At 31.9% G+C, this 12,109-nt stretch overlaps 1 protein-coding gene across 2 annotated transcripts in view; it reads left to right on the top strand.

Moving 5' to 3' along the window:
* Positions 1–981: 981 nt before the first annotated feature.
* Positions 982–12,109, top strand: part of LOC134688238 (X-linked retinitis pigmentosa GTPase regulator-like) — a 30,795-nt gene continuing 19,667 nt past the window's right edge. For both annotated transcript variants that reach the window (XM_063548738.1, XM_063548736.1), the window contains exons 1-8: positions 982–1,063; positions 2,488–2,613; positions 3,839–3,931; positions 4,976–5,038; positions 8,391–8,546; positions 8,986–9,135; positions 10,535–10,687; positions 11,501–11,653. In XM_063548738.1, the coding sequence (XP_063404808.1) occupies positions 1,033–1,063; positions 2,488–2,613; positions 3,839–3,931; positions 4,976–5,038; positions 8,391–8,546; positions 8,986–9,135; positions 10,535–10,687; positions 11,501–11,653 (925 nt within the window). In that variant the 5' untranslated portion in view covers positions 982–1,032. The remainder of the gene's footprint in view (positions 1,064–2,487; positions 2,614–3,838; positions 3,932–4,975; positions 5,039–8,390; positions 8,547–8,985; positions 9,136–10,534; positions 10,688–11,500; positions 11,654–12,109) is intronic.

Here is a 12,109-nt window from a genome sequence, read left to right as displayed (position 1 = left end):
ACCATATTAGCTTTAACATCATCGCACTGTCATTTTGTCAATAACTGACTGTACTGGTGACATTTACCTGCTGGAGAAAAGTTATTCCGATGTCATTTTAAATTCTATTGGTCTGCGTTATGTACACGAGACAAATACTAATTCAATTATCTCTGGCATGACATTCTCCTATTTTACAAAAAAAAAAAAAAACTCATTGATTTTCAGTAAATTGAAATTTTCAGAAAATTAAATCGACCTACCCTGTATTTATTTCGGATATTTTGAACAAGAAAAGCTCAACAGGAAGTGCCAGGATATCTTTTTTTGTCTCAATCATGATTAATGGTTTACCATGCGCGTTGTAGAACCCATAACAGTGCCCTGAAAACAAACCCTCGTCGATATAACATCGTATGTTTATTCAGAATATATTTCTATGATTGAAAGATTCACATTTCACTTACGTTTAAATGTAGACTTCACGTTTCAATTTCTCGAGTTCAAATCTTCATACCGGTGGTTATTTCTCAAGTTTTTAATTATGATCAATTATCGATACTTGTAAAATATTATAATTGTACTTTATCATGTTTAGTGACAGTTGCTATTTTTATTTTTCTGTATACTCTGTTACTTCAAAAGTTATCAGGATAACATACGGGGTTAAGATTTGACAATGACTTCATGATTCATTTCTGGGTGTGACATATCTGAGTGGGTGTTTGTATTTTTATCTGTATTTTGTTCTCTATGATGATACAAGAAGTGCCTATTATGTAATTGACTTCTGATAATACTGATTAAAATGGTTTTGTCAGTTTCTTTATATTTGTTTTCAATGGACAACTTCTTATTAATCTCACATTTAACTGTAGTAAACTAAAATACATCTATTAATTATCATAAAAAATCAGATGGATTAAGTAGAAGAACAAATCGAAAGTAGAGAAGTGGGCGTGGCCACATTATATTTTGTCAAAAGATACCACGTGTTTTCATCGCACTGTTTACAACATACGGGTAATTTGAAATGTTGTTTAGGATACAAACATGGCCGCCGAAGATGATTCCGATGTTCCAGGTAGAAATATTCGCGTTCTATCTTTCATTGATTGTATTTTTTACAAATGCTCAATAGCATTCGTACAAACATATTAAAATACACCAAAATGATCCCTTAATTGATAAAAGGTTTCGTCGTATTTAACAAAAATAATCATCCGTTCATGTCTCATCTTGCATGTCGTTCACCTTTTCATTCACTTCAGCTCAAAAATTATCAACAATACTAAAAAATTCGCTGAAATAGTTATGACATCTTGGAAGGTTATCATATATTTTGGAATTGGCACAAGAATTCTCGATAATTTCGCATGTGACTGGTCGTTTCGCACCGGGTTGTTTTTGTTTAGCCCTGATTGTATGATACATGTACATGTTTTTTTTTTTATACCAAGAACTGTTTATAGTTTAACCTGTTTTTATCCTGTAATAATGTATAAAAAATCAAATGTAAAATGATTACCAAATCTCTATATGCTATTACTTCAATGCAATGTTTCTTTTTATTGTGTTGCCAACATATAATTGTAGTGATGCTCTTTAATATTTCTGCAAGCTGAGCAATGTAAGAAAGAAATAAAAAAAAATAAAGCATCAACATATGATTTATTAATTTGATTTTATTCATTCATATTAAAGCCATCTCTTTAATCATGTCAAGTATTGCATTAAATTAAAGTTAACAAATCATTTATTTGGTAAGGCTGTCAAATCTTTAATTGTCCCTATCATTTTTTGACACCTCTGTAATCTATTACAATTTTGTACTATCATGACTATTACAGCTACAATATCAGAGATTTAAAGGTCTTTATTAAACTGAATGAATGAATGATTTTATTTTCATGAACTAATTCATACATGTATCTACGGTTCATATGGTTCATATAGGCCTATTACATATTTTGTTAGGCATTTGTGAAAATAAATATGATATACATGTTAACATCTTGGATTCCTCTAACAAATATAACAGATTAATTGAGACTTTCACTGATATGTATCATATAAATCTACACATTTTTAGATGAGAATATATGATTAGGTAATAAGATTAAACAATGTTAGCATCTTTTATACATTTATCATGTTAATGTGTTTTGAAATTCTTAATTAAGAGATTTTATGAAAAAAGTTGGTACTGAAAGATTGTATTGATGAGAATATATGATTAGATTTATTTTAATTACAATGTTAGCATCTATTATACATTTATCATGTTAATGCGTTAAATACATAATTAAGGGATTTTAATGAAAGAAGTTAATTGGTACTTAAAGATTGTATTGAAAGTTTCATTCAGACTAATTGTGGTGAATCTTGCTGGGTAAGATTCATAAAACTGCATAATGTACCTATATATCTATAACATGTACACCACCAAAAATGTTTATTGATAACTACATATAACACTCTCATGACTCTCCATGTTTTATATTGCAGAAACAGGGGGTGTGTTTACCTTTGGAAAAAGCAAGTTTGCAGACAATTTACCTAGCAAATTTTGGGTAAAAAACGATAAGATTTTGCATGTTGCTTGTGGTGATGAACATACAGCTATAGTTAATGGTTAGTATACATACATGAAGCGAACTCTTTAACTTTTATGTGGCCATTAACATGATTAAAAAAATGTGAAAGAGGAGGCCTTCTCAATTTAACATTTCTTGAAATGAAACAACAAGAAAATCAGTGTTAACCATTATCCATTTAAACAAATATCTTAACTAAGAAAGTCAAATTTTCCTTTAAGAAATGAACGGATTTTAACCCTTTAGGTTATTATTTCATTTCAATTTTTTTTCTTCATATAACATGTGAAATAAAAGAAGACAATTTATGAACAAGCATGCAAGATATATACAAATGTATACACAAATGTACTAGCAAAAGCACTAGAACATGTAGAATGGTTTCAATAATAGATATGTTTAATTTTAATAATACAATTGGTTAACTCATTCTGTCACCTATGTCAATTATCATGATATGATTAAGAATAATAATTGTTTCCATACATATACAGTAACTGTATACTTATTGATCTTAAGAAAAATTTTGAGAAAATATATATTACCATATAAAAATTCAAAGGTTTTTCTTGAATCAACTTTCCGGTACACCAATATGTTGAATCAACTAACTTCATAAGATTTATTTAGAGACATCAAATGCTGTGACTAATTTGTTTTATAATTATACCCCCGCTTTAAAATTATATCCCCGCTTTAAAAAAGGGGGGGTATACTGTTTTACCTCTGTCAGTCCGTCCCATGAATATTTTTCGTCGCAATTTTCTCAGGAACTACAATACAAGGATTTCTAAAATTTGGTTTCAGGATTTATATAAGTCAGCTATACAGTGTGATGCGTTTTCAGATTCATCACTCGACAACTTCCTGTTTACCGAACACTTGCATATTTTTGCACTATTAATATTATCCACTTGCGGTGGGGGTATCATCAGTGAGCAGTAGCTCACAGTTTCACTTGTTTGACACTGCAAGTTGATATTTGAAAATAGAGAATAAAAATCAGTGGTCTTGAAATGTTAGAATAATTCATTTAGAATTATTTATACCAGATACATGTAGGAAACATCTACAGTAAGCCTAACTTTTAAAAGATAACTACAATATACCAATACTGACTACTTAAGTTGGAATCTACTTTCACCAGTAAAAAAATGTGATCTTAGACATGTACTTCTTTTACCATGCCATAATTTTTGCCATTTGTTTACAGCACTTCTGATACAGTTATAAAATTAAGATAATTGTTTGATTGTTTACAGAAACAGGAAGAGTTTTTACCTTTGGTGCTAATGACTGGGGACAGTTAGGTTTAGATCATACAAAGCCTGCATACAAACCAACCTGTGTTAAAAGTAAGTCAGTCAGACAGTTATGTCCCCTTAGTAGGCAATTGAGACATTAAGTGTTGCCCTTGTACATCCTTCCGTCTGTCATCAGTTTGTCTCTTCATCCTTCCAATTTTAGTCTCCACACAGTTTATTTTATCAATATTTTATCAAACTCATGCACACAATGCTAAGACCAACAACACCTAGACAGAGTTCCAATTTTGACAGTGAGTCATTTACTTTTCTAGAGTAACGACCCTTTTTAACTTAAAATTGCTAAGCTTGAATATACTTTATTTTGCATAATTTAGTAAATATAGAAAGAAAGATGTGGTATGAATACCAACAAGACAACTCTCCACAAGAGACCAAAATGACACAGAAATTTACAGCTACATGTATAGGTCACTGTAAGGACTTCATCAATGAGCAAAGCCCTTACCACATGCATGTATTCAGCTAGAAATGGCCCTAAAATGACAAATGTAAAGACAAATGAAAGAGATCAAACAAGAAAACTAAAGTTTAACTCATGTACAATTTAATTAACAAAAAACAAATATGTTACCACAAACTTGAAACAACCACTGAAAAAGAGGCTCCTGACAGATACATACAGAATGTGGCCGGATTTAAGTTGTTTGAGGGTGCCAATACTCCCAAAACCTAGGACAGTGGTGATAGAGTACAACATATGAACAAACTAAAAATCAGTTGAAAAAAGCTTAACTCTGACATCAGATGGCTAATAGAAATACATCTGACAAAAATGCAAAGTGGACTTAGCCGAGTGACTACAAACATAATGTTATATTAATGAAAATGTTGTGTATTTTATTTAATCATGTTTATGAAAAAAATGAATTCAATAAATACATTGTAAGCCACTTTGTTTGTGAACAATGGTATACATTGTATTCTAATGTGAGTCTTGCACCTCTTAGAACATCATCTTTTTTAACTACACATGTGTATTATAAAGGTTTGTTTACTATATTCTTTTGTCACTCTAAAGCTGTATATTAATCATGTTAATTGTAATTTTGTACATTTTAATTTGTTTTTCAGAATTAAAACAAGAAAAAAGTTATTTAGTGGCGTGTGGTCGAGTCCATACAATAGTAGCTACAGGTAATTATGACAGTCAGGAAATTTTTCATATTTTTTAACACAATTATACCAGGAATCATAAGAATGAATCTTGAATATTGTCATTTTAAGCAATATTGTCCAAGGAAGGCAAAAATGAATTCAAAATGTAAAATGTCTACACAAATATGAATGCACAAATCAATGTCGGACTTAGTCAGTGTTAGTGAGTGGTATGAAATTTCAAGATTTCTTATTGATATTTATTGCATTATTATATAATTATGTTCTCAAAAAAATAATAAATCATAATTTCTTTGGGTCGGTCGACCTCAAATGAAATATTAAGTTTGCTGAGGAGAAGAACTTGACTTTTGCATCATTACTACATGTAGACACATTTACCATCAAATTTTAATGAAACTAATTTATTTGTCAACTCTTGTTTTATTCCATCACAGTGACAAAAGTAGTAAAGAGCATAAAGGAATGAACAGCATTGATGCACTAAAGAAAATTATAAAAAACATAAAAAATAAAAATAAAACTGAAAATAGAACAATGATAGTAGTTTATAGCATCAATGATTTATTTATGGAACAAATGTCAGCATTTCAGACACCTATTGATTCAGTATTGACCAACACAACATACAGAGAAAGACAACGTTTTACTTATAACACGTTTTTAGGCAGTTAAGCTGCCTTATGCGAGCACCCTGGATTTGTGTGCTACCCAATAAATGCTGAAATACGTGCCATTGTTATCATCTAGCTGGCTACTATATTATTTGTAACTTATTGGACAGTATTTTTATACTTTTCATTCTGGATTACAAAAAATATGACCAGAAAAACCTTAAATGATCGTCGATTTTCCCAACAGTTTTGAAGTTGCACATAGGAAGTAGAGCACATTAGGAATCCTTATGTAGTTTATTATCCCCTGAGCTTTTGGCTAAGATGTCAAAGAACAAATGTATGAAATATCTAATCGCCGAAAATTTATAAAGACAAGTAGTTAAATTTTCCCAAATTGCAAAAGTCGTAGGAATATTGTTGGTCATCAATACGTAGTCAACTACGTATAGAAGTTCAAATGATCACGCTGTTGGCGGCAATTTTAAATTTAAAAGAAGACGAAGTTTTCGTATCTTTTCAATTTGGACGCAGGGGTTCAAATTAAAGGTGGTCTGAGGTCTGCGACCTTCCACTTTTGCAGTCGGATTTTCTACTTGGTTACTAGATATGCACGTTATGCCCGACAGACCTTGAAAGAATATAAAAAAATAACTTTGCAAACATCTTTACCAAAGTTTCCTAATAAACGATCTCAAACTTATTTTCATCATTACTATTCATGACAGCGATGTTCAATTTGTTCAACCGCTAGCTTTATACATACAATCGCCGATAAATAATGTGTAAATCCGAGTAAAATCGTATCTCACTATCTGTCAAAAACAACATTGAAACCAATATGGCTGCCGCGAGATTACAATATAGGATCTGATTCCGGAAGCGGATAAGGGTAATCCCGGATTTTGCTTCTAAAAAAATCCAGACAGGTGACAAAATACATCTATGCATGGTAAATAAATATAAACACTAGAATTGAAAACTGAAAGACACATGTAAAAGAAAGAAAAAGCAGAAAATAATTTGTACACCAATTTTAATGTGAAAATCCATGGAATACATTGTGACAGCTGGGAACAGTTTATCTAACAATATATATTTTCCTGGTAACAGTATATTTTTTTTCTTCTCAATTTTGATAGGTCAGTTAAAATAGCTGGAAGTTTCTTATATAAAAAAAAGATGTTGTATGATTGCCAATGAGACAACTATCCACAAGAGTCAAAAATGACCAAAACTTGGTAACGGTCAAGATCCCCACCCCTAAACCATATATATTTAAGTACAGACAATATAACAAATCATGAAATATAGGTGGAGTTCGTGGGGTCACTCTACCCCTATCTGTTTGAGAATTTATAATGGTCGAGATCCACAATCTTAAACAATATATATATATTCATGTATGGGACAATATTACAAATCAAATGAATTATAAGGGGGGTCCCTATGGCCACTGTACACCCTCCTGTTTGAGAACTTGGAAACATTCGAGATCATCACCCCTTAACCATATATACTCATGTATAAGACTTGATAACAAATCAAATGAAATATAGGGGAAGTCCCTGTTGTCACCCTACCCCTCATGTTGAAGAACTTTGAGAAAGTTGGGATCCCCACCTTAAAATTAAACCATATATATATTTATGTATGAGAACTAATCCAATGAAATATAGGGAGAGTCCTTAGGGTCACCCTACCCACTCCTGTCTGATTTGATAACTTAGAAACAGATGAGATCCCCACCCCTCAACCATATATATTCATGTATTGGACAGTATAACAAATCGAATGAAATACAGGGGAAGTGACTGGGGTCCCCAACCCCCTCCTGTTTGAAAACTTGATAACGGCCGAGATCCCCACCCATAAACCATATATATTCATATATGGGACAATATAAAAAATCAAATGAAAAATAGGGGTAGTCCATAGGGTCACCCCACACCCTCTTGTGTGTGTTTTGAGAACTTGTAAAAGATTGAGATACAAACGCCTAAACCATATTCATTCCTGTTTGTCATTTCAAAAAAGATTGAATGACATACAAGGTCAATGTCATATGCGACACATATGCATATCACTTTGCTAGACCCTAACACCCTCATTTTATTCCAAACTTTGACATCATGGACTTGGGGTGAAGGTGGGAGTCATTTACATTTACTATGGACAGGTCAGTCAGACCTCGCCCTTGATCCCTGTAGTAGTAAACATTTGTCTGATTTGTGTCTCATAACTTTTGTACTGTACAACACAAACTCAGTTTTCTTTCCAGGGAAGCAAGTCCATTTATACTTTTACAAGCTCGTACTAAAGTCATCTTGAACTACTAACAGTCAACTAATAGGAACAATTACGATCAACTAGAAGAACTGCAATCATTGCAAATTTGTACCACTGCTGACTCATGAAAGACTCATGACCATTCGTGGTCATGTGCGTTGCTATTGGAAACCTTGATAAAATATGAATTATTTGTCTTAATGATTAATTCATTAAATGAAATAAATGTACAATTATATATGAATGTTTAATGCTTGTTCTTTTAAATCTTAAAAAAAGTTGAAGCAGCTTTGCCACAGTTTTCATAATTATGTTTGCCTTGGTTTTTAATTAACTGCCTACAGTGCTTACAGCGCTTTGATTTTTTTTATCAAATCCTCAGATGAATATATCAAACAATTCATTGATCATATTATATAATTGCCAGGATTTATAATCAGTCAAATTTGAATTTTGTCTTTTTTCAGAATCGGGTAAACTATATTCCTTTGGTGCTAATTCAGAAGGCCAGCTTGGTATAGAAGATTGTTCTAGTAGTAATGAACCTAGAGAAATAACAGGAATATCTACACATAAATATAAACAATTGTCAGCAGGGGCAGATCACTCTGCTGCATTAACAGGTAAATTCATATGATGAAGAGGGGTTAACTGTTGTTCATATAGTTATAAGCAGATTTGAGTAAATATCAATTAATAGACAACTATTCAACAGCTCAAATTAGTTCTTTTTTGCAATATATTTATTTTATGTACAAGTTAGGCAATACTTTTTCTTTGGTAGAAGCTGAAGCTTTCACACAAAATAGAAACACCACATGTTTGTAAAATATTTTAGAAAATGTACTTCGAACACCTTTCATCATCAGGAAATTCATCTGGAAATTTTCCAAGTTTGTATACAAAGAAAAGTTTACATTTCTGTGTCTGTACAAGCTTTCTAGAAAGTGAAGGTTTTTGATATTCTTTCAGTAAAATTTTATTTATTTTCTATTAATTAAGCTCTTTATTGATATAAGCTGTAAACAATAGAATAGCTCAATGTTGTTTGTTTCTTTACAGAGGATGGTGAAGTGTATGTTTGGGGAGGTGGAAGTGAAGGACAGCTTGGTTTGGGGGATGAAACAGAATGTCCACAGCCACAACTGTTAGATATAGAAGGCAAAGTCACATGTCTGTCATGTGGTTATTACCATACAGCTTTCGTGACAGGTAAGAATAAAGTCACATGTTTGTCTGACTCTGTCATGTGGTTATTACCATACAGCTTTCGTGACAGGTAAGATTTAAGTCACATGTTTGTCATGTGGTTATTACCATACAGCTTTCGTGACAGGTAAGATTTAAGTCACATGTCTGTCATGTGGTTATTACCATACAGCTTTTGTGACAGGTAAGAATAAAGTCACATAAAATTGAGAAAGGAAATGGTGAATATGTCAAAGCGACAACCATCCGACCATAGAGCAAACAACAGCCGAAGGCAACCAATGGGTCTTCAATGTAGCGAGAATTCCCGCACCCGTAGGTGTCCTTCAGCTGGCCCCTAAAATATGCATAAAAGTACATTGATAATGGACGTCATACTAAACTCCGAATTATACACAAGAAACTAAAATTAAAATCATACAAGACTAACAAAGGCCAGAGGCTCCTGACTTGGGACAGGCGCAAAATTGCGGCGGGGTTAAACATGTTTATGAGATCTCAACCCTCCCCCTATACCTCTAGCCAATGTAGAAAAGTAAAAGAATAACAATACACATGTTTGTCTGACTCTGTCATGTGGTTATTATGGGGAAGAAGTCCCCACTAACAGTAGAAAATTCAATAAAATAAAAAATTCGGGAAAATTTACCCGGATTTTTCATTTTACTAATGAACTCAAAATCGTTCATTTTTTTTTATGTCATGTTTTGAAATCCTGGACCTGCGCAGAAATCTACAATGTACTTCCCTTTTCCGGTCTCTTTTGTATGAATCTTTGAGTAAAATATATATTTATCAGTCTAGTATAAACAGGAAGGAACGCAATACCAGTTTCATTTTTAATAATTCCTTGTGATATGAAAAAACGTTACCTGATGATAGCGTTTCTTTGTTTACATTGCTTATGACGTCATAACTAAAATCACTAACACCAGAAACAACATCGGAAACGTTACGGTATTTCCGTTTCTTTTCTTTTAAAAAAATATTTAAGTTACAAAAAAATAATTATACAGACTTCGTCCCCATTTACAGGTAATGCCTGCCTCATATTGCCATACAGTCGAAGTAATGGGTAATAATAAAGTCACATGTCTGTCATGTGGTTGTAACAGTTGTAGTGACTATATATGCATGCATTCCCTTTGAAGAACATTTTTTGTTACAAATGAAAGGTTGGTTTTAGTTTCTGTTATGAATTTTAAACTATTATTTTTCATTGTGAAAGCTATCCATAAGTGAGCGTTCTGTTATAAATAGTTTGTATTTGATCTATTAAGAATAAACTTTAGGCTAAAAATGAGCAACCACCATGCAAGCATGAATTGAAAAGATGCAAAAGTGTTTACTATTTGAACATTTGACTTGATTATTCATCTACAGCTATCTTTTTAAATTCCAGAATCTGGTGAATTATACACATTTGGTGAGAGTGATGGAGGCAAGTTAGGACTAGGAGATGCAGATATCAAAGCATTTGTACCTACAAAAGTGGAACTTCCAGAGAAGGCCAAACAAGTATCTTGTGGGAATACTCATACAGTTGTTTTATTAGGTAAAACTGTAGTGCTTGTTCTTGTTAAACAAATCATTTCAAATTTACACAAAAACCAAATTTTTAAGTTTTCCATTTCCACAGCGTGTACTTTTGTATATCCAAATTTGGGTTAACATGTTCCTATATGATATAGAATACAAATGTTAAGCAATTGCTCACTATTAAAAATCTGATGACATTGCAATTTAAGCTTTAATGTAGTTTCTTCTAGGTAGATAACAGATAAAAGAATTAGTTTCAGTCAAACAAATTAATGACAAATGTAAAATTACTACCAAAAACAAAATGTATGCCTTATTGTATGATGAACAAATCATCATTAAAGTGTGATGTAAAAGATATTCCTTTGACCTCTACAGTGTTAGTGATCTTTAAGACAGTTATAGTTAGGCCTAAAAAAAATGTATTGACCTATTGTGAACAAAGTAAACCAGACTTGCTGTTTTTGGCATGTTATGTGCTAAATTTATAGATTTTTTATGTCCCTACCAGGGTATTATATTATTCCGTCTGTGCATCCTTTCGTCTGTCCGTTCATCCCTCTTCAGGTTAAGGGTTTTGGTCAAGGTGGTTTTTGCTGAAATTGATGTACATTTCGTCCCTCTTTTTAAACTTAGTACACATGTTCCCTATGATATGATCTTTCTAATTTTATTGCCAAATAAGAGTTTTTACCCCAACTTCACACTACTGAACATAGAAAATGATAGTGCAAGTTGGGCATCCGTGTACTGACTACTGAGAACACATTCTTGTTTTTTACAAGATAAGTATATACAGAAAGTTACAAAGTATTATAAATATTTTCAGAATCTGGTAAAGCTTATTCCTTTGGTGATGGTAACAATGGTCAGTTAGGACATGGAAACAGAACTCTGGAAACTCCATCACCTAAACAAATATTCTGTAAAACAAAAATCAAACACGTCTCATGTGGAGATAGTCATACAGCACTTATATCAGGTAAAAATATATTTCTTATTATTTGGGGAATTTAATTTTCAAACGTTGCAAAATGATCACAAAATGTAAATAGAAAGATAAGTTTTACATTAGTATGTTTTTCAAAACGTATTAAGAATTTCAAATGTTTTAGTAAATGCTAGGAGATTTATATTTTACTATTTAATAGAAACAATGCTGAAATAGCCATTCCTGTTATTTCACTGATCTTTATGATAAAGGGGAGATGATTGAATCCTCCTGAAATAGAAGTATTATTTGTGGCTGTCCTTTGTCATTAGAATTGTCAATTTTGTGAACTTGTATTAAGTTGGTAATTCAAGTTTTCTTTTGTTTTAAATTCATATTTACAATAGTATAAACTGAAAAGAAAGCTGATGCTATGGCAATCCATATCCAACAAAAACTGGGACTAAAACAACAAACTAATTTGATTTTGAAGTAATGGAAATTGTT

Source organism: Mytilus trossulus, chromosome 10 (assembly GCF_036588685.1).
Source record: "Mytilus trossulus isolate FHL-02 chromosome 10, PNRI_Mtr1.1.1.hap1, whole genome shotgun sequence".
Lineage (NCBI taxonomy): Eukaryota > Metazoa > Mollusca > Bivalvia > Mytilida > Mytilidae > Mytilus > Mytilus trossulus.
The sequence above is the reverse complement of the archived record's forward strand: the minus strand, read 5'-3'. Positions and strand labels throughout refer to the sequence as shown.